The sequence below is a fragment of the Cibotium barometz genome, chromosome 15 (genome assembly GCF_041138505.1).
Source record: "Cibotium barometz isolate CiBa-2024 chromosome 15, ASM4113850v1, whole genome shotgun sequence".
NCBI lineage: Eukaryota > Viridiplantae > Streptophyta > Polypodiopsida > Cyatheales > Cibotiaceae > Cibotium > Cibotium barometz.
Window position 1 is genome coordinate 3,168,707 of NC_141060.1, and position 23,773 is coordinate 3,192,479.

General features: G+C 46.8%; 1 protein-coding gene across 1 annotated transcript in view; it reads left to right on the top strand.

Moving 5' to 3' along the window:
* The first annotated feature begins 386 nt into the window (after positions 1-386).
* Positions 387-23,773, top strand: part of LOC147630855 (uncharacterized) — a 49,470-nt gene continuing 26,083 nt past the window's right edge. Inside the window, exons 1-2 of the mRNA XM_086809229.1 lie at positions 387-855; positions 12,765-13,266. Coding sequence (XP_086665355.1) covers positions 577-855; positions 12,765-13,266 — 781 coding nt within the window. The 5' untranslated portion in view covers positions 387-576. The remainder of the gene's footprint in view (positions 856-12,764; positions 13,267-23,773) is intronic.

Consider the following 23,773-nt stretch of genomic DNA (forward strand, 5'->3'; position numbering starts at 1 on the left):
TATGTATACTTTTCTAGCCTTTATTGAGAATCCCATGGGCAAGAGACCTGTTGTGAAGGTATAGACTAAAGAAGATAGTATGGAGGAGTAGACTCCCAAAGGTTGTTCTAATGAATCTCTGCTTACGGCCTATATGCAGTTGGGCTACCATGTTTCTTTCTTCTTTTGTTTGGGAGGATGAGAGATGGGATCCAATTTGTAGCTTGCTGAATAGTCGCTAGGAATAGGTTGGATGGGACTGATGTGAAAGGAGCTCTTTTTGTAATTAACTCTTGTAAATGACTGTTTTTAAATATCTTATGTTCCCAAAAAAAAAGAGTGTGAAAAAGAGGGGAAAAAATAAAATTAACGTTTCCTCTTCAACCTTTGGTGAGTAGGATTCATGTACACAAGGTAATAAGATCAAACAGGGGGCGGGAGGGGTTTCGGGGGGTTTTGTTGCTTGCTTTGGTCCGTACACAATAGCTTTGGGGGGACTGGCTAGTGGCACGTCGCTTGCATATTTTACGAGCATGGGGAACATTCATCAGACATAATAACTGTTGTTTGAGAGAGACCAAGCGCAGAGAGAACGCTATGGCGAGTGCCTGTATAGCTCTCGGTTCATCTGCCACGCATTCTTCTGCTCACAAAGTGCCGTCGCCTCGGGATCGTCTGCCCGGATACTCCTCCTCCTCCTCCTCCTCCTCCATCTCCAGACTTTGCTTCACGAAGCAGGCGCTTCCACGTCTTCGTCTGCGTGCCTATAGTTTCTCTCCTGTGGGGCTCGATGGCATGCTCCGTGGCCGTGGCGACGCATTCGCCCACCATGGAAAGTTTTTGCTGTCTTCTGCAACGGCCTCCTTGGATGACTCGGTACCCATCTTAACACCACACCTTTCATGAAAAATTATTTATTTGGCAAGAGAAAAACCCACACCACGCTGTGCCTGAAATGTATGCCTTAAATAAAGCTCAGAGCATCACGGTTGTGTTTGAAATGCATGGCTTAATTCAGTGCATTCTAGCTTCTCCTAGCTCCATCACACTTGCAGAGTAGAGAAACCAGTTACCTTGCAGCCCTTAGGAGGTTTGCAGAAGATCTCATGACGGGGCATAGGAGGGCATTCCTGGGAATTCACGTTTTGGTGTCCTCTTTTTAGCATATTTGTAGACGCCCCAGTTCCTTTCAACTTTCGAGCATTTTACCATCATTTTACTTGTTAAAAAATGGTTGATGTGGCTACTTGTCATTTGTTGAGATTTTTGCCATAAGAGCAATCCTGGTGTGTGTTCTCCTTCTGAATGCGTTTCTTACTTCATTTCTCCTGAGATCTGTGCTAAACAAGACGTGACAATGATGCAAAACTAGCAACTTTGGATAAGAAGACTATCTTTTCTACCTCTAGCTTATCATTGTGAAGAGAGAACGAATGGACTTGGGGAGACCATCCCCCCCTGGAAATTGGGGAGCGCCTGTTAGGGGTGATCCATTTTCTGACGGGGGAATGGTTGACCCGATGTCCATTCCCTTATGTCATGGTCCAAGGGAGCTGGCTGCTGGAGTGATAGTGTCCATTCACCCACCCTTTTCGGCCTCTACATTGATGAGATCTCGAGCTTCATTGACGGATTAGGCAGGGCTGGTCGCACCATATTGATCCCCATACTACTTTATGCAGATGACATTGTCCTCCTCTCAGATTCAGCCGAGGGGCTTCAGAGATAGCTGGATGCCTAACAGGCCTTTTGCACTCAGCGGGACGCCTTTTGCACTCAGGGGACCTCTGTGTTAACCTTGGTAAAACCAAGGTAATGGTCTTCAATAGCTCTCGCCCCTTCACATCCAGATTGAGCTTCACATATAGAGGGGATCCTATGGAGATTGTCTCATCCTATGTCTACCTTGGTGTCACTTTCAGTGGCCCATGCTTCACCATGCTTCCCGTAGCACATGCCAGAGTGACATGGGGATATGCAGCCTTGAGCTTACTTGAGCAGTAGTGCTTCCAAGCACATTTCTAGGAGCCCAGGACGAAGGGCTGGCTTTTTGACACCCTCATCGCACCAGCCTTGATGTATGGAGCAGCCCTCTAGGGGCTAGATTTATCCGATGAGGATTGGCAGCAATTTGAGACGCCCCAGGTCATGATGTTCTCTCGTATGATCCGTAGCAAACCATCGGTCCCACACCAGATTATGTAGGCAGAGTTTGCTGTAGCCCCGATGGTAGTGGATGCACTCTTCCATTAGTCACATACCTCCATCGCATCAGTCACATGGATCCCCACGGGTACTCGAGGCTTGCCCTGGAGTCCTCAAGACAGCTAGCACTTGAGGGCCACTTTGGAGTATGGTATGCACTAGTTTCCACTTGGTTCTCAATATATGGGCTCTGCATGGACCACCTACCCTCTCTTCAGTACAATTTGGACTCCCCTTTTCTTCAGCTCTCTCACGAGGATACCAACTGGGTTATTCGGTTAGATTTTCTCAGCCTCTATACCCATTGCACATGGTTCACACCTTCGGAGCTCCCCATGAAGATGCACTTCTACAGAGATCACTTCCACACACTCACTGAGCATGGGTTTATCTAGCAACCAGGCTACTTGAGTGTTCACATGTCCCATGCCATGCGGATTGCGATTGGCTAGATATGGGTTTCATCCCACCGCCTCAGAGTGGAGACAAGTAGAGCTGAGCGCATCTTCAGAGCCGGGAAGCTCATACAAAGATCCAAAGAGGAGAGGATATGCTGACTATGCCACACAGAGGTTGAGACGGAGGAGCATTACATATGCCGCTGCCCAGTATACTATGAGATCCGCGGGAGGTTTCAGTGTCCACGTCTATTTCGTGAGGGATTTGGTCCACTCTCCAGGATCATTGACTTCCAGGACCAGCATTGCCTAGGCCTCTTCCTGCTTGAGCTCCGCAGAGACAGGGACACCTTCTTGAGAGAGCTTCGGCCCCAGCCACCCCGCCCCATCCCTTGCCAGCTAGTCGTCACCAATTTCTTCCGGAGCTAGGAGGTGGAGGACACTGATATGGTGGATCTTGTGGACCCTCCATGAGCTGCTACGGACGTACCTCGCCCGAGAGGAGTTACCTCGGACCGAGCCTTCGCACTCCAGTGTGCCGTCGGCCACGATCACCTGATCAGCTCCAGATCCAAGACATGTACCACCACCATTCGAGCTACCTTTCCTTGTGACATAGCTGAGGGAGGCCTCTCGGCCATACTCATTAGCCCCATGCTTGATATTTTGGAGACTGGTATACCATCTACTTGGAGCTGATGCTGCTCTCATGTTTCTATGTTCTTAGTATTCCATGATGAGTTTCCATGGACAGTTTTGTATCACGCCAGTGAGATAGCTATGTTTATGTTTTCTTTCTGTTTTATGTTCCATTCCATGATGAGATATGCCATGGACATTACTGTATCACTTTGGTCTCATAGGCCCATTGGGTCTTTAGTAGACGCTGAATATATCTTTCTTTCTTTCTTTCTTTCTCTCTCTCTTGGAGTGCCTTTAGATATGATCTGGGGGATCATTGCTTTATATGAGAGGGTGACAAGACGAGCCATATGCCGAGGTGGTCTATCAGAGAAGATACATAGCACTATGGGAGTGAAGCAGGGTTGCGGCCTGCCCACTCTCCCCGACACTCGACACTCTTTGGCCTGTTTATAGATGAGGTCATAAACTTCATAGACTGAGCCTCTGCACTCCAACGTGCCCAACACCCTAGGTCCCCCCGTCGGCCACGATCACCTCATCAGCTCAAGATCCAGGACATACTCCACCGCCATCGAGCTACCTTTCCACGTGACATAGCTGAGGGAGACCTCTCGGCCACTCTCATTAGCCCCATGCTTGATATTTTGGAGAGTGGTATACCATCTACTCGGAGCTGATGTTGCTCTCATGTTTCTATGTTCTTAGTATTCCATGATGAGTTTCCATGGATAGTTTTGTATCACGCCAGTGAGATAGCTATGCTTATGTTCTCTTTCTGTTTTATTTTCCATTCCATGATGAGATATTCCATGGACATTACTGTATCACTTTGGTCTCATAGGCCCATTGGGTCTTTAGTAGACGCTTAATATATCTTTCTCTCTCTTTAGTAGACGCTTAATATCTCTCTCTCTCTCTCTCTCTCTCTCTCTCTCGCCCGCGCGCCACGCCACGCCACGCCACGCCTCGCTTTCGCCTCGCCCGCTTCGCTTCGCTGTTCCTTGTTCGCTTCGTTGTTTCCTGTTCGATTCGCGCCTCTGTGCATAGCCGCCCTCTCTGTTCACGCCTCTGTGTTGGCCCGCCCTCTCTGTTCGCTACTGCCGCCCACTTCGTTTCCGCCTCGCTGCCAGGCTGGTGCTATGTTGGCCCGCCTGCCTGTCCGGTAGGCTGTGCGCCCTCATTTCCCCACCCACCCTTGCTCAGGCCCCCAAGGCAGCAACATAACTCTCTCTCTTTCTCTCTCTCTCCTCCCTACCTGTGGGAAGGGCTCCAGAGTAAGTTCGAGGAATGGCCCCGAGTCTCCAAGAGAAACTCGAGGCCCTCGAGACGGCAATGAAGGCACTAATCAAGGAGAACAAGAAGACATCCGATTCCAACCTCAATGAGGTGGAGAACAAACTACACCGGCACATCATGGCCCTCGAAGCACGGGTCACGGACCTTGAACAAGAGAACACAGCACTCAAGGAGGAGGTGAGTGCATTGAAAGTGGAACTGGTAGCCCTCAAGAACACCGAGAAGGAAGAAGGGGAGATCAATGACAACACTCTCACGGCCATCAAAGAAGAGATCTCCAAGGAGATCACAAACGACATGGAAGGAAAACTCGAAGCCAAGCAGTCAGGATGGGTTGAGATGGTGAAGAAGAACATCCGTAAAGAAGTTAGGGAGGAGACTCAAAGGGAAGAACATCAAATCATTCACACCACCATTGAGGAGGAGAAGATGAGGCATGCCCGCCGCCTCAACATTCGAGTCACAGGTATAGCCGAGACACCCAACTCCACTCCCGAGAAAGATGGACAGCTTCTATGCATGAAGCTAGGCTATAGGGACGAGGACCCTCTCCCCTTCACCAACGCATGGAGAGTCCGGAAAGACTCAACACGCAAGCGAGCCCTCATCCTAATGTTTGCAGGAGAGACGGAGAGGGTCACCTTCATGAGGAAGAGGGTCATATTACGAGGCTTAGAGGGAGCTCCTATTTTCTTGGATGATGATCTCACGAGGATGCAGCTAGAGCATAGGAGAGCTTACATGCCACGAGTCTTACATGCGAGGAGAGAAGGCAAGAAGGCCTTCTATCGAGATGGTCGGGTCATCATTGATGGCCGGCCCATGGATTAGCGGTTTGGGGCCTATGGGACACAGACCAGGCCATTGACAGAGATACACATGGCAGTATGGAACTGTAAGGGTTCACTATGGGTGTAGCCTGGACGATTGGAGCATGTTATGGTGGGGAGAGACATCATACTTCTGATTGAGACACATCAGAGCCCAGAGAGAGGGCTACCTCAAGTAGAGGGATTCCAGTGGGAGTCTGCATACAGGAGGAGCAAATGCTAGGGTATCTCGAGAGGGTCAGGGGGGGTAGCAGTTCTATTCAGACGGGAGCTACAGGGGAGACTGAGAGTGGTAGCACAGGATCCAGAGGCCAGATACATGTGGATCAGCTTACAGCTCTCCCAGGACAGGGTTATATACATAGCCCTATGTTACTTTCCTCCATTAGGATCCTCCTATGTCATTACAGAGGACATGCCACAGGAGGAGGAGACAGGAGCCTCGCCATACACTTGTCTGTCAAAGGAGATTATGCATTATTCTACACTAGGGGAAGTATTTCTTACGGGTGACTTCAATGCCCACACACAGAGCAGACAGTGTGAGGTGTATGACTATAATGACATGGAAATCCTCCAGCTTGTGGATCCAGAGGAGATAGGGGCTAGTCGGGTATCAGAGGACACTGGACTAGACAGAGGACATTATGGGGACCACTTACTAGAGTTGGGAGCCAGGCATCGTCTCGTTATTCATAACGGGATGCTACAGTGGCCGGGGTCAGGAGGGCTGACATGCTTCCCACATGGGGGTCATACACGGACCGGAGGCACGGTGGTAGACTACATTATGGGGTCTTTGGAGGCATCACAGCTTGTTACCTCATTCTCCATTCCACCTCGTCCTATTGGGGCAGATCATACATACTTGGTATTTTCGCTAGCTGGATCACCAGTATCACCAGCTCCCCACATACCCACGCCACACACTACCATCTACTTCACACATGACATGGCAGACATATACACTGGCAGAGTAGAGGATGTGCTCCTACTCAAGGATCCCCTAGCACCTATGGATACCATTATAGCCCAGCTGGCATCACTCCTACACACGGCTGCATTACAGAGCTTCCCTCATCGTGTGCACTCAGGAGAGCCTGTGAGATCTGGGACTATGCCCCAGAACAGATGGTATGATGACGAGTGCAGAGCCCTATACTCACGGTTCCGCATACAGAAAGCCTTGGGAGCCATCACAGAGCAGGAGTCGAGGAGCGATGATCTAATTCACATCACATCTTATCACATCTATCCACCTCACATTTATCTGATTCACATCACATCTTATCACATCTATCCACCTCACATTCTCATGTGCATCACAGATGCCATGGACATTTCCAGGGCTAGATCCAGAAGAGGCAAGCAGATAAAGAGCAGAACCAGATAGAACCAGAATGATCAGAGCCTCAGGTGTCTCATCTGAGGTGGACATGGAGCAGAGCATGGATCAGATGGCTGTCGGCTGTAGAGGACAGTGGATGCTGGCTGCCAGAGGAGATGTCGGCTTACGTCAGCAGAGGGTGGGCAGCATGCGCATCAAAGACAAAGGACTAGCAGCAGTCGGGCAGGGGAAAAAGTGATTGTTTGGACATGGAACTGGCCGACCAGCAGTCGGCCAGCATAAATTTTCCAGAGACTCGTATAAAAAGGTCCACATGCTCAAGGCTTTATTCATTCCACCCACTAGGGGTGTGGGTCACTTAGAGGTCCCATAGGGGACAGAATTTAGGGTTAGGAACCTTTTTATGAAGGCAGCCCATGGCTGCAAAGATATGTACCTTTTTTGTACATAGTATATACTGAAATTCCAGCACTTCTCACTCTCTCTCTCTACTCTCTCTCTACCTGCGTTTTTGCATCATGGTGTGTTTTTGCATCAGGAGGTCTTCAAGAGTGTTTAGGGCTGAAAGAAGACTACCCAGAGCTTCCGCGTGTTACATTGGTATCAGAGCATCAGGCTTAGCAAAGCTAAACACTGATTCAGTCCCAGATGATGGTGTACAGGTCCAAGGTACAGGAAAGTACACGGATTCGAAGCCCAAGGCGGGAACACAGATCGGGAAGAACTCCCAGGAGGTTTGTTGGTGGTGTTCCACAGTGCCAGATGGGGATGGCAGTTCCGTGAGCCAGATGGGTTCTAAGGGAACGGTCCCAAGGGAGGTTGATCCTCCAAGGGTGATGTGAGAGTGCCAGACTCAGTTCCAGGAACGAAGACCAAGACGGTGTTCAGAGCCAGGGCAGGAATGGATTGTGGACTAGAGGAAGACCAGATGCATAGATCTTCATCAGAGACAGAGTGGTTTGGAGAACAGACCGGATTTTCAGAGAAAAAGGTTTGCCAGGGATGGATGATGACAGAGGGACTTCGGAACAGGATTGGGATGATGACAGTCATCCAAGAGCAGGTTGGACTCCCGTCATCAAGTTTAGCAGAGGGGGATGTCATGTGCATCACAGATGCCATGGACATTTCCAGGGCTAGATCCAGAAGAGGCAAGCAGATAAAGAGCAGAACCAGATAGAACCAGAATGATCAGAGCCTCAGGTGTCTCATCTGAGGTGGACATGGAGCAGAGCATGGATCAGATGGCTGTCGGCTGTAGAGGACAGTGGATGCTGGCTGCCAGAGGAGATGTCGGCTTACGTCAGCAGAGGGTGGGCAGCATGCGCATCAAAGACAAAGGACTAGCAGCAGTCGGGCAGGGGAAAAAGTGATTGTTTGGACATGGAACTGGCCGACCAGCAGTCGGCCAGCATAAATTTTCCAGAGACTCGTATAAAAAGGTCCACATGCTCAAGGCTTTATTCATTCCACCCACTAGGGGTGTGGGTCACTTAGAGGTCCCATAGGGGACAGAATTTAGGGTTAGGAACCTTTTTATGAAGGCAGCCCATGGCTGCAAAGATCTGTACCTTTTTTGTACATAGTATATACTGAAATTCCAGCACTTCTCACTCTCTCTCTCTACTCTCTCTCTACCTGCGTTTTTGCATCATGGTGCGTTTTTGCATCAGGAGGTCTTCAAGAGTGTTTAGGGCTGAAAGAAGACTACCCAGAGCTTCCGCGCAAATGTAACACGCGGAAGCTCTGGGTAGTCTTCTTTCAGCCCTAAACACTCTTGAAGACCTCCTGATGCAAAAACGCACCATGATGCAAAAACGCAAGTAGAGAGAGAGTAGAGAGAGAGAGTGAGAAGTGCTGGAATTTTCAGTATATACTATGTACAAAAAAGATACAGATCTTTGCAGCCATGGGCTGCCTTCATAAAAAGGTTCCTAACCCTAAATTCTGTCCCCTATGGGACCTCTAAGTGACCCACACCCCTAGTGGGTGGAATGAATAAAGCCTTGAGCATGTGGACCTTTTTATATGAGTCTCTGGACAATTTATGCTGGCCGACTGCTGGTCGGCCAGTTCCATGTCCAAACAATCACTTTTTCCCCTGCCCGACTGCTGCTAGTCCTTTGTCTTTGATGCGCATGCTGCCCACCCTCTGCTGACGTAAGCCGACATCTCCTCTGGCAGCCAGCATCCACTGTCCTCTGCAAGCCGACAGCCATCTGATCCATGCTCTGCTCCATGTCCACCTCAGATGAGACACCTGAGGCTCTGATCATTCTGGTTCTATCTGGTTCTGCTCTTTATCTGCTTGCCTCTTCTGGATCTAGCCCTGGAAATGTCCATGGCATCTGTGATGCACATGACAAGCGAGGTGAGGAGACTTACTCGCCGCAAAAGGCGGGCCTTCGTAGAGATACAGGAGCTAGAGATCTTCCATTTCTTCATGAGTAGAGATAGCCCTGTCTCATGGCGGCACTTCAGAGAGCGCCGGACACCGACACCTATTGCAGACCCACAGACATGGTACATATGCAGAGGGCCTATACCACGCCCCACAGCAGCCACCTATACCTCAGCCACAGGAGGCTCGACCTACCACAGCTAGCTTCTTTACCCACTCGATGGTACAAGAAGCTATCCGCCGCCTACAGCATGGACAGGCCGCCGACCATATGGGCCTGCAAGGTGAGCATCTCATAAATGCAGTAGATTCTTTGGCTCCTTTTCTTGCACACTTGTTTAACAGGGCACTAGCAGAGGGTTTGCTTGGGGAGTGGACGATGCACACCATTGTGCCGATTCACAAAACAGGGGATATGCTCGATCCGAGCAACTATAGGACGGTTATGGTTGGCCACGTGCTGGCCAAACTCTATGGTGCACTGTTGGAGCAAGAGCTTAGCTTATATGCTGAGCGAGCAGGTTTACGCTCATCAGGGCAGGCAGGCTTCAGGAGAGCTTTCTCGACCACTGACCATGTATTCACTTTGAGATGTATGATTGATCAGGCCAGAGTGAGGAAGAGAAAGCTCTATTGCTGCTTTGTGGATTTCCGCAAGGCATTTGACACAGTACCACGAGAGAGGCTCTTTCAACGCCTATAGTGTCTTGGCATACCAGCAGATATGACATGGGGCATCTATGCATTATATGAGCAGGTTTTTGGGCGAGTCAGATGTCCAGGAGGTATGTCCGAGACTATTGCTAGCACCATTGGTGTGAAGCAAGGATGCCCACTTTCCCCCACGCTATTTGGGTTATACATTGATGAGGTGGCTGACTTCATTACACGGGGAGGCGGAGATGGAGTTGATTTAGCAGGGAGGTCAGTACATATTATGCTTTATGCTGATGATATTGTATTAGTGTCTGAGTCTCCAGGTGGTCTACAACAGCATCTACATACACTCGATGATTTCTGCACACAGAGGGGTCTTACTGTGAACCTTGGGAAAACCAAGGTTATGGTCTTTCATACATCGAGACAGGGCAGGAGTCAGCTGACATTCACTCTCGCAGGACGCCAGGTGGAGGTGGTGACATCATACGTGTACCTAGGGGTTACCTTCTCCGCACCAGCCACATGCTTCACCATGGGTTCAGCAGCCAGAGCTAGTTTGACACGGGGATATGAAGCATTGGCTATGCTAGAGAGACAGTGCCACCAGGCGCATTTTTAGGAGCCCCGGACGAAGGGGTGGCTATTTGACACATTAGTCACACCGGCATTGATGTATGGAGCAGCGGTATGGGCGCCAGGCCTTGCTACCCATTGGTGGACACAGTTAGAGAGACCACAGGCCCTCATGATGGCACGCATGATATGCAACAAACCGTCAGTACCTCATGACATTATCCGAGTAGAGTTTGCTGCGCCTCCTATGATGGTAGAGGCCATATTTCAGACTATATGCCTGCTAGACAGATTCAGAGAGATGCCACAGGACAGATTGTCATACAGAGCTTTTGATCATGGTATGCACAGGTCACACATTGGTTCTCACAGCATGGCCTAGACATGGATCATCTACCACCATTCCAGTATGACAGGGATGCACCACATATCCGTCTATCTCATAGTGAGAGGAACAGAGTATTGAGATAGGATCTATGGCAGCTTTATACACGAGAGACATGGATATCGCCTACACAGCCTCTTCCACCGAAGATGCTATACTACAGAGATCACTTCATGAGTATCACTGATGATGGATTTATAGAGAGGCCTAGATACATGGAGGGCTTTTTACCACACGGCTCCCGAGTGACTATTGGTCAGCTTAGAGTTTCATCACACCGATTGGAGATTGAGACTGGCAGAGCAGCACGGATCCCCCGAGAGGAGAGGGTATGCAGATTGTGCAGAGAGGAGGTGGAGAATGAGGAGCATTATGTATGCAGATGCAGAGCATATACAGCCATCAGAGAGAGATATCCCATTTTATTCAGAGAGCCACATTCCCTACGCCAGATTTTTGAGGCAGCAGACCAGCGCATACTGGGGAGATTCATTCTAGACATACAGCGCCACAGAGAGACATCATTATAGGCTTAGACAGTTCCTGAGGGGGGACGACAGACACAGATTACTGCATTTTCTTAGAGATCCATCCCACTCCCAGCCCCTACACGGTAGGGAATTACTCTCTAGAGAGCAGAGACACTCAGAGCCCGCAAGAGACAGAGGACACCTGGCTTTCGGACACCACGCCTACACAAGAGAGAGATGACAGAGATCAGAGCTCAGTTTCACAGAGAGGGTGCAGAGCGACTGGCTCGCTTCAGAGCACACCCAGGCATGTTCTTCAGGGAGCTGTTCACCCCCTTCATTGATGTATACCATTTTATACCCCCAGTATGGTACAGGATGGAGTTAGCTAGGTTGCATATCATGATTGTATACTCCATGCATATAGCTTTGCATTCTCCTAGTAGTAGAGCTTCATCCCCTTCACCACTAATTGTACTTATTGCACACCCAGATTCAGCTTTTTAGTTCAGTACTTTTTCATTTTGTTGGGATGACAGAGGATACCCCATACAGGTACACCGATTTGTCTCATAGGCCGAGTTCGGTCTTTTGGAAGACGTTAATAAAATCTTTCTTTCTTTCTTTCTCTCTCTCTCGCCCCATTTTCTCTCTTTTCTTTCTGTAATGTTGCTGTCATTTGATCCTGTTAAGTATCATGTCGAACAAACAAAATTCTTCCATAAGCTATTTATTAAAAAAAAAACTGTAGCACTCAATGATAACATTATAGGAAGATTTAGCCTCCTTTTTTTCTTTTAGGGACAAGATCAATTAAAGGCTTTAGGTGTTTTTCTACTTGGAATCTGTTGCGGCATGAAGTATGGCTATCATGCTCGGAATATAGACTCCATTTCTGTAATCAATATCTTGCAATCATATGCAACAATGCATAGTTGCTCGGTGCTCCGTGCATCATGGTTTAAAATACTCCTTCCAAAAATGTTTTCTTATGCTTCACACCTATATGAAGTGTTTTCTAAATGTTTTGAACAATAAACGAGGTTTTAAAGATGTAATTAAAAAATGTTTTAAAAAATGCATTTTATTTAAGGACAGGTTGTGCAGAGTTTCACAATGTATGAAACTCGTTTCATTGCAACTATGCAACCTTAAAATGTATATGCACAGAACAAGACTTTGAAATAAAGGGCTTGTGAAAAATCAGGGCATATATAGATAGGAGCAGATGTGAAGGCTTCCTTTAGCAAGGCAGAGCTTGCATCGCCTGTTGTCAGGTGATTTATGTCTGTTTAAAGGGCTGCATACATTTTATAGTATCGAATGCTTTGCAACTGTGATCATTTCATTTCCTACAGGTAGCTAGGTCCACCTTTAATTGGTTATGGTCGTTTTCCCTATGTGTCTCTTACATTAATGACTAGAGGCTGAGGAAATTGTTCAGGTTGGACTTCACAGTTTGTTTATCTTTAAATCAATATTCAAGAAGCTTGAGCAAATAGAATTGATTGTGTCTGATTCAGGCATGTTGCTATCTGAGACTAACACAATTGTGTTACTCTATACCATGACAGGCTTCTGTTAGCACTGGTGTGAAAGGCAGTGAAGCAGAGGGAGTTCATGAAGATCCAGACAAGGTTGCAGAAGGCTCCGGTGATGTCATAAGTCAAGTTGTAAATGATCTCAACAAGGAAGCTTTTGCAACAGCAGGGTTGAAAGATAAGGCAGTAGAGGAAAATACTGTTGACAAAGCGGATGCAGGAGCAGGTCAGAAAGATGATGGCAGTGACTCTGCCGAAAAGTTCATAGGAGTTCTGAGGGATACCACTGAGCAGTTGAAGGAGCAAGCAGAGAAAACAAGAGCAGCTCTAGCAATAACAGCTCAAGAGACAGCAGCGGCTCTTGCAGCAACAGCACAGGAAACAGCTGAAAGGAGCAAGGCGAGTCTGTCTTATATTGCTGAAAATGCCCCTGATCCTATCAAGGAAATTGCAGACACAGCTCTGAAAGCCCATTCTGCTGATACGCCAAAAAGGGTTGCCAAAATTCATGACTTCTGCCTTGGTATTCCATATGGTAAGCAATTTGCTAATAAATTTCATTTCAAGTAGTTGTTTCTCTTAGTCATAGATAACAAGTGGGGATGTTATAACACTTTGCATGTATTACTAATTTTGGAGTATATGATCTAATGCTTTTGAGTAGATTCAGACCAAGCTGAGAGATCCAGGCCCACAGGAAAGCCAGAATGGCCTATAAGACCAAAGTGGTATGAATGTAGACAATGTAGGATGCACATAGCATCCCCTAGAGCTATCAGAACAAAGATAGAATGAAATGGAAATGTGAGGTGAGGCTAGCATATCAATATCACATCATGGATGCCGCATGTTGCTGAATTTTCTGCACATTCGAGCTTTATCCTGCCCTTGTAGGGCTGTGAGCTCGCTCTTTGTCAAGGCAGTGAGGTCAAAAAAATGCCTGAGAATCTTATATTGATCCCTCAGTGCCCCCAAGGAACATGTCTTTGATTTCTCTTTGGGTCCCTTGCGATCTCCTTTGAGTGGCTGTGATTTGAGAGATCCTTGGCTTGTGAGCTTTGTTCCAGGGGTGCTCAGAGGCAGCTAGCTGTCTGGTCTCTGTTGGTAGGGCTCTCGAGTCGTGCTCTTGTTGAGTGTCCATGCATCCCCTTGGCGCTCGCCAACGTTCTAGAAGAAAGATGTAAGCCACTAGTGTTTGACTATGGTTTCCTTGTCCACTCTGGCCTCCCTCTATGCCTGTGTATCCCGTGTAGGAATAATGCAATAAATCTTTGGTTTCCATATTCTATGACCTTTCAAAGAGGCTCAAACCCCTGTCTAAAAAGGTAAAGGAAGTGGCCTCAGATCGAAGGATGGTGTGTTCAACTGTCTCAACCTCATGCATATCATGAATCTTGCATACTCACAGTTATTGATTCTCCTTTCAGCCTCCTCTCTCCCAGATTTGATGTGGAGATAGCTGTACCATGTCTTATGAATATGATCATGTCATCTCTGATAACTCCATGCAGTTCCCTGGTGGTGTAATGTACGTGGCTGCCCTTGGTACTGAATTGGTTGTAGTGTGTATGGAGACCATGTGTTGTCATCCATTTCAATGCTTTGCCATAACAACAGTTGGCCTCCCTCCAAAGTCAAATGCATGTGCAGATCGGTAGAGCCCCAGGTCGGACAGCCCATTTAGGGACAGGCTGCACTGGACAAAGGGACAGTAGTGGGTGCTCAGGCCCGCACATGTTGACTTGCTGGTGTGGTAGTTGCCAGGTGTGGACCAGCTGGTGGGAAGTCACCCATATGTGGTAAGTCAGGTAGGTTGGGCGGTGAAAAATGGCACAACTGGGTCAAAAAGGTGCTAGAAAAGTGCCTTCACCACAAGACATGATGGTTGGACCAAGAGATCGAACCCTAAAATTGTTCCTAAGGGAGCCTTTTTATAGGTGAAAGATAGAGAGAATGACAAAATTGACTGCAAATAAGTTTTTCCACCAAAAATAATAATAATCATCCCCTGGTAGATCCTTATTTAGTCACAATTTGGTACATGCCATGCCCACCTGAAGAGGCATTACAACTGGTAAGGTCGAAGTAGCCACAAAACCAACGGGGGCTTGCAGGGATTTGGCCTCCGCCCCTCAAGTCACAAGCCCAGACCACGCGCCCAACGCATAGCACGTGTCAAAGAGCGAGAAGCTGCCTGCCAGCGGGAGATTGGAGGCGCCCACCGCAAACGCATCCCGCAACGCCGCATACGCTGGGGCAACCAGGCGAGTAATGGACGTGCCCGAATTTAATATCACGCCCCCGTTCTCGCTCGACTACAGTGTGAAATAGGACGGAGAGATGCTTAGCCGGGTGCCGCCCACGCTGATTCCTTGCAGCTCGACGTAGTAGAAGGTTCCTAGCCTTGGATTCTTGAGAAGAGGGGAGAACAACGAGCCGGGCGGCGCTGCGCCTGGCCCGAACACGAGAGCGCTAGAGCCGGCAGAAAATCTGTTTGCCAGACAGTATGAGAACTTCGACTTGATCTGCGAAGGGAAAGAAAGGCGCCGAGCGCCCAATCCTAGCAGCACGACGCCTCCAACACCCCCTTTTTTCCTGCAGCAGAAATTTTCAGAGGTACATGCTTCAATTTTTTTTTGGGATTTGCAATTGCGCAGGTACAATCATCAATTGAGCAGGTACAGGTGCCAAATTGCTCAAATTTTGAACAAAATTTGGCAAAATTGGGTGACATTGGTCACATTCCTCGTCAATTTGCAAGAAATTGGATGTCAAAATTTGGGGCTTTTGATGTAATTGTGCCATTGGGCATTCACACATGCTGTATGATGTGAGAAATCTCACATTCGGGCCAAAATTGCAGGAAATTGCAGTGGAGATTAAAGGGCTTTTGTGCCGATTGGGTTGATTTGCATGCAGGCACTCAGCACTGGCATTTGATACTTTGGGCAATGTGTTGATGCCTGTCAAGCACTCAATGTGCCTGTAAATCAAGGGGCTTTTATGTACTGGATGTTTATGTGGCCAGGGGGAAGCACCGTGAAGACTCTAGATGCCTTCATGTGCGTTAATGTACCATGTATGATCAGAAATTGATCTTAAATCAAGGGGCTTTTCAAGATTTTATGCTTGTTGAGCTTGGCAAAGCAGCAGGCAAGACTTTTATGCCTTGAATCCTCAGAAATCCACTTGCAGTCAAGGGGCTTTTGCCCAATTTCTGTTCGGGACTGTTGTATGCAGTGGTGGGGATTGTAAAAGTGTGATTTTCACTCATTTGGACATCCAGGAGAGCATTTATTGCTGTTGTACTTGTTGGTACAGATTTGGTACAACTTTGTACAAGTTTTGGCATGGCTGTACATTGATTTGAGTGAGGAAAAGGTTCATTTTCAGTTGCTGTACTTGCCGGTACAGGTTTGGTACATCATTGGTGAGCACTTAGTACTGCTGTACAGTACTTTGGAAGGGGAACAGAGCACATTTAAGGTGCTGTCCTAAATCTGCAGCAACCAGATTTTGGTGATTTCATCACATTCAGTGGGAGTAGAGTTGCATTCGTGCTTCCGCAGTGGGAGATAAACTTTGGGAGAATAACTGTGAGCACTTTGTGTGCTTTTGGTGCAGTGTTTGCACATCTTGCAGGGAGTCAGGCATTGACAGGTTGCATATTGGTATGGCAACCACAGGTGAGAGCTCTTCATTGCTTCACATCAAGAAGCTTGAAGGCTCACATAATTATGACATTTGGCAAACCCAGTGCTATAATGTGTTGCTCCAGAAGAAGCAGCACAAGCCCATCAAAGAAAGGGGTGTAATGCCCGCTTCTCTTACTGCTGAAAAATGGGAAGATACGGATGAGCTGGCAAGATCTACTATCATGTTGTCTGTGTCAGACTCTTTACTTTTCAGCATTCGTGAAGAGAAGACAGCTTGGGGAATGTGGCAAAGATTGTAGGACTTGTATGCCTAGCAAAGTGCCTCAAGCAAAGTGTATTGGTTGAAGAAACTCATAGGTCTTCAAATGAAGGAAGGGGCGTTTATGACAGCCCATCTAAATGAGTTTAATGGTATTGTCAGCCAGGTAATCAATCAAAAGTTGGCAATGGACGATGAGTTCAAAGCCACCTTTCTCTTATGCACTTTGCCAGAGAGTTGGGACACATTCAGGACAGCCACTAGCAATTCGAATGCTATGCTGTCATATGCAGATGTTGAGGGTGCTCTCCTTCAAGAAGAGATGAACAGGAAGAACAATTCTGTTGGAAAGTCCAATGCAATGAATGCACGTGGGAGATCCGAGCAAAGGGGTAAAAGCCAAGAACGGGGAAGGAGCAAGTCCCGCTCCAAAAAGGACTTGGAATGCCATTATTGTGGCAAGAAGGGATATATCAAAAAGCAATGCTACAAATGGAAAAATGATCAAAAGGAAAAGGGCAAAGGAAAAGACAAAGACAAAGATGAAGCCAAAGATGCAAAGCCAAAGGGCAAAAGTGGAGTCAAGATTGAAGAAGTCAATGTGTCACATGCAGGTGACAGTGAGGATGAGGTCCTATTCATGTCTTCACTTGATGCCCATTCACTTCTTGCAGGAGATGGTCATGGTATGCACTCATGGATCATTGATTCAGGTGCCTCCTTTCATGTCACAGGTTGCAGAGACTTGTTTGTCAGGTATATTGCTGGCAATGAAGGAGTAGTTTATTTGGGTGACAACCATGCATGCAAGATTCTTGGTAGAGGTGATGTGAGGCTTGTGTTTTCAGATGGCTCACAGCTTATGCTCCATGATGTCAGGCATGTGCCTGAGATCAAGAAGAACCTGCTTTCTACTGGACAGCTTGATGATGTTGATTATGTTACCACATTTGGTCGTGGAAAGTGGAAGATTAGTAAGGGCTCACTGGTTGTTGCCAGAGGCTCTAAGGTGGACACTCTTTACTTCATGCATGCTGGTGTTTGTCACCATGCTAATGTAAATGCAACCGAGCTGCCGGAAATCTCTATGTGGCATAGCCGGTTGGGACACATGAGTGTCAAAGGAATGGAGCAATTGTCTCGTTTTGGTTACTTGCCTTCTCTAAAGTTCTCAAGTTTTCAGTTTTGTGAGCATTGTATATATGGTAGGCAACTCCAGTGCCCCCACAAGAAAGCTCTTGGACAGAAAGATGCTCAGTTAGAGCTTGTGCATACAGATGTATGTGAGATGCCTCAGCTTTCTTTGGGAGGGGCAAAATATTTTGTGTCCTTTATTGATGATGCCACACGCAAGGTGTGGGTTTATCCTCTTCGTTTGAAGAGTGATACATTCTCAGTGTTTGAGAAGTTTGTTGCTCTTGTTGAGAATCAAACTGGCAAAACACTGAAGGCTTTGCGTTCCGACAATGGTGGAGAGTATATGTCCAAACAGTTTCAGGACTTTTGTGATGCTAAAGGCATCAAGAGGGAGCTCTCTACTCCTTATGATCCTCCACAAAACGGGACAGCAGAGAGGATGAACAGGACCATTCAGGAGAAGGTCCGTTCTATGTTGTCACATGCTGCGTTACCTCATGGTTTTTGGACTGAAGCTGTTATGACAGCCGTTCATCTTATAAACAGGTCACCTAACACGAGGCTTGGTGGGAAAGTGCCAGAGGAAGTATGGACAGGGAAGCCTCCGTCATACAAGCACTTGAGAGTGTTTGGTTGCGTTGCGTACGTGCACATACGCAGGGAAATACGCACCAAACTTGACCCTAAGTCTCACAAATGCATATTCCTAGGATATGGTGACAGAGGTGAAATGGGGTATAGACTTTGGGATCCCGTGAATAGAAAGATTATACGCAGCAATGATGTCATTTTTGATGAAACATGCATGTATAAGGAGCCTGCAAGGCAACAGGAGCCTGGCAGAGTCATCTTTGATGATGATGGACATCATGGACAACAACCAAGGGCTGTAAATCAGCCATTACAGCAGCAAAACCAGCCCTTAAATGGTGCTGAAAATGGTCCAAATGGACAGCCAGAGATGGCAGAAGATATCCCTATGGATATACCACAGTTAGAGGAGATACCGGGCATGATATTTCAACCTTATGGCATGGAACAGGAGCCACCAATAGGTGATATGCAGGCTGGACAGCAACCTGCAAATGATGGTCATTGGGTACGGAGGTCCACTAGACCCTCCAGAGCCCCTGACAGGTTTGTTCCAGGGGTTGACTACTTAATGCTCACTGACTGTGGGGAGCCCTCATGTTATAAGGAGGCTTTACAGAGGGCAGACAAGGCTCTTTGGGAGCGTGCCATGAAGTCAGAGATGGATTCTCTGCACAAAAATGGAACATGGAAGTTGGTGCATTTGCCTACGGGCAAGAAGGTTTTGCCATGCAAGTGGGTTTACAGGCTCAAAGTTGCACCTGATGCAAAGCCAAGATACAAAGCCAGGTTAGTGGCTAAGGGCTTCAAGCAGGAATATGGTGTGGACTTTGATGAGATCTTCTCTCCAGTGGTCAAAATGACCACACTTAGAGCTGTATTAGCTTTGGTTGCTCATGATGATCTTGATTTTATTCAGATGGATGTGAAGACTGCTTTTCTTCACGGTGATCTCCATGAGGAGATATATATGCAACAGCCAGAGGGTTATGCAGTAAATGGAAAGGAGAAGCTTGTATGCAAGCTGAAAAAGAGTCTTTATGGGCTCAAACAGGCACCAAGGGAATGGTATCATAAATTTGATACATTCATGAAATCCCAGGATTTCAGGAGAAGTGACATAGATCATTGCTTATACACCAAGAAAGCTTTGGATGGCAGTCTATTGATCCTCATCTTGTATGTTGATGATATGTTGATTGCCGGCAAATCTCGTAAGGAGATGGATGCCTTGAAAAAGAGGCTGCATCAAACCTTTGATATGAAGGATTTGGGTGATGCAAATCACATTTTGGGTATGCGGATACTTCGGGACAGAAATCAGCATGTGTTGTATTTGTCTCAGAAGGAATACATTGGCAAAGTTTTGCAGAGGTTCAATATGGACGGGGGGAAGAAGACTAGTACTCCTTTGCCTCCATATGTGAAACTCAGTGCTATGGACAGCCCAGAGTCGGATAGTGACAGGGCTGATATGGCCAAGGTTCTGTATGCTTCAGCTTGTGGCAGTCTCATGTATGCCATGGTTGCTACTAGGCCGGACATTGCATTTGCAGTGGGAGTGGTTTCTAGATACATGGCCAAACCTGGCAAGAAGCATTGGGAAGCAGTGAAAGGTGTCATGAGATACCTGAAGGGTACACAGGATATGTGCATTTGCTTTGGTAAACAGGATGCATTAGTGCATGGTTACACGGATTCGGATTATGCCGGTCATCCAGATAACCGGAAGTCTACTACCGGTTATGTGTTTACATTCACAGGAGGTGCTGTGTCATGGATATCCAGGATGTAGAAGTGCACTGCCTTGTCTACTACTGAGGCCGAGTATATTGCAGCCACAGAGGCTTGCAAGGAGGCATTATGGCTATCTCGGTTAGTGGTTGATTTGGGTTATACAGGGGATATTCCATTGTTGCATTGTGACAGTCAGAGTGCCATCCAGTTGGCAAAGAACCCTGTCTTTCATGCAAAGACCAAGCATGTGGATGTGAAGTATCACTTCATCAGAGAGGTGATAGAGAACAAGCAAATTCAGCTTGTTAAGATTCATACGGATGACAACCCGGCTGATCTGTTGACAAAGAGTTTGCCTCCAGAGCGATTTGCTCATTGCAGACACTTGATGGGCATTGGATGAGGCCAGTTTCAGCCTTGATATGGCCTTGTATATTATCATGTACATGTTGATTTTTCTTTTCCTTCATTTAAGGGCACTTTGCCTTTAAGTGGGAGGTTGTTGGGGTAAAGGCATTATGCCCACCCTTGTAGTGTGTACAAGCCCATAAGTTATAGTACATAGTACACTTAGTACTTTTAATGTACTAAGTGCACTATGTGTACTAGTGCAAATATACATGTGTGATAGGGGAGTCACACACTCATATTCCGATGAGTTGACTTATCCCCACATATGTCTCTCTCTCTGTCTCCCTTCTTCTCTTTGTGTATGTCTCCCACATGAAACCCTAACTCTTAATCTCCCTTCAATCATGCGTGACAACATCATCACCTGTAGCCTCTCTATGCTCCTTCAGTGATCCTTTCCTAAGCCTGGCCCCCAAAAGGCTGCACCATACATAGCCGTTGGTCATACTAGAGTATCAAAGAGCCAGCACTTAGTGCGACTGTGCGAGGTTCTTGGAAATGTGCCTGGAAACAGTCTCCCCATACCGGCTAGGGAGGCTTGCCCCCTCGCAAGTCGGTTACTGGCAGCTGTGGTCATGCAGTGTTGGGTGTTGGACTCACACACTCACACACACAAACCTGCACATTAGGGTTAGGTGCAGGGTAGAGAAGCTCACACACAGAAATGAGAGAGAAAGGGAGAGAGCCAAAAGTGTGGTATCCACAAAATGCAAGTCAACCCTTGCATGTGTGCCACATCCATATAATATAGAAGTACAAAATATTATATGTTAGAGTGTCCTTTCACACTTGATGTCCAAGGAGAAAAACCACACATAGCACTTGGTTAAGCCGTGTTCACACATAGCACTACCATAAGTGAGCATATGCCTACAAAAGTGCCCTTGGTTAAGCCGTGTTCACACATAGCACTACCATAAGTGAGCATATGCATACAAACCCCCCTTGGAAGTGTGAACCTGTACAAGGTAGCAGATCACTCTCTGTATGAGAGTAAGCCCAAAGCTTTGCGGAAAGCTTCAAACTTTTCTCGAGGTAAAGCCTTTGTGAATAGATCTGCAACATTATCCTGTGTAGGGCAATAAGGTAAACTGATCTCCCCTGCATGTAGCCTCTCTCTGACGTAGTGATAATGAATCTCAATGTGCTTGGTACGTGCATGAAATACTGGATTTCGTGCCACGGCCATAGCACTCTGGCTATCAATGAGAATGGTGGTGGGTGTTTGCTGACACTCACGAAGATCAGTCAATAGTCTCCTCAACCATACACAATCTACTGTAGCTGTGAAGACTGCCACATGTACTCAGCCTCACAAGTAGATGTAGCAACAGTGGGTTGCTTTTTACTCAACCAAGATATGCATGAACTGCCAAGAAAAAAACAATTCCCACTGGTGGATTGCCTGGTAACATAATCACCAGCCCAATCTGAATCATTGTATGCATAAAGCTGCAAGCTGCCCCCCCTGGGATAGAACAAACCAAGATCCAGGGTATCCTTAAGATAACGAAAAATGCGTTTGACTGCTTGCCAATGCTTTGTGCTTGGGCTGTGCATGAATTTGCTCAACAAAGACACCCCAAAAGATATGTCTGGCCTCGTGTTACACAAGTAAATGAGGCATCCCACTGCCTGGCTGTAAATGCCGGCCTCAAAAGGCTCTCCAATAGCATGCATAGTAAGCCGTACACCTGGTTCTACCGGAGTAGAAATGGGCTTACATTCATCCATGTGAAACCTTTTTAGCAAACTTTTTATGTACTTAGTTTGCTGCATAACTATGCCATCATCTGGATGCATAAACTGTATGCCGAGATAGTAGTGTAAAGGCCCCAAATCTGACATATCAAATTCAGCTTTCAAATCAGCTTTGAAATCTGAAATTTGTGCTTTGCTAGTACCTGTAATGAGCATGTCATCTACATACAAGATGACTATGAGAATATCGGCATCGGTTTTCTTCACATACAATGTGCTTTCAACTGGACTATTTTGGCTGGTTAGATGAGCATGTATCTTATCATACCAAGCTCTTGGAGCTTGCTTTAACCCATACAATGCTTTGTGTAACCTGCATACTTTATGTTCCTCACCAGGAACTACAAAACCAATGGGCTGATTTACATATACTTCCTCCTGTAAATCCCCATTTAAGAATGCAGTTTTGATGTCCAATTGATGCACTTTCCATCCTTTACGTGCAGCCAATGCAATCACTGATCTTATTGTGGTCATTCTCGAAGTAGGAGCAAAAGTCTCTTCATAATCTATTCCCTTTTTCTGGGAGTAGCCTTAAGCCACAAGTCTTGCTTTGTACGTGTCAATAGTACCATCAGACTTTCTTGTGACTTTGTACACGCACTTTGTTCCAATGACATGCTGGCCTTTAGGCAATAATTCCACAAGATCCCATGTATTGTTCTTCATGATAGAAGAAATTTCAGCTTGCATAGCTTGCAACCAATGCTCATTCTCATGTGCTTCGTCATAAGAAGAAGGCTCTTCTGAATCAAAGAGACCACCCATTGCTAATGCAGACTCCCCACGATGTATATTCAAAGCATGGTTGGAACTAGCCCTTGTTCTACCTGTGAGTGGAGTTTCAAGTTTGCTTTCTTGCAAATTTTTCAGCAACCATCTTGGCACTGACTTGTCTGTGTCTATGGCTGTTTGCTCTTCCCTGACAAGATCTTCCACTTCTTCCATAGAAGGGGGCTGAATGGCTGGCTGTTCCACATGTTCTACATGAGGATTTTCTTGTGTTGGGGCTGGCTGATCTGAATCCCCCCTAATTGCAATGGGTAAAAGTCCATCAAACATGTCCTGTATGCCTGTATCATTGCTTTTATACAAGCTGTACATGGGCCTTCGTGTAGTTGGATTATAAAGACGGTATCCTTTGCTCTCATTGCTGTAGCCCACAAAAATGCATTTAATTGCTTTGTCATCTAGCTTTGTTTGGAGTTGTTCTGGCACATGTGCAATTGCAAACACCCAAATGTACGCATATAATCCACTGTTGGCTTTCGGCTATACTAAGCCTCAAATGGTGTTATGGTTTTCAAAGCTTTTGTTGGACACCTGTTCAACACATGAGTTGCACACATTATAGCTTCCATCCAAAATATGTGAGGCAACTTTTGTGCTTTCACTATGCATCTTGCCATCTCCATGAGTTATTTTTCCTTCCAGCTACACCATTCTGCTGCGGTGTATAAGGCACAGTACATTGGTGTTTGATGCCCTTT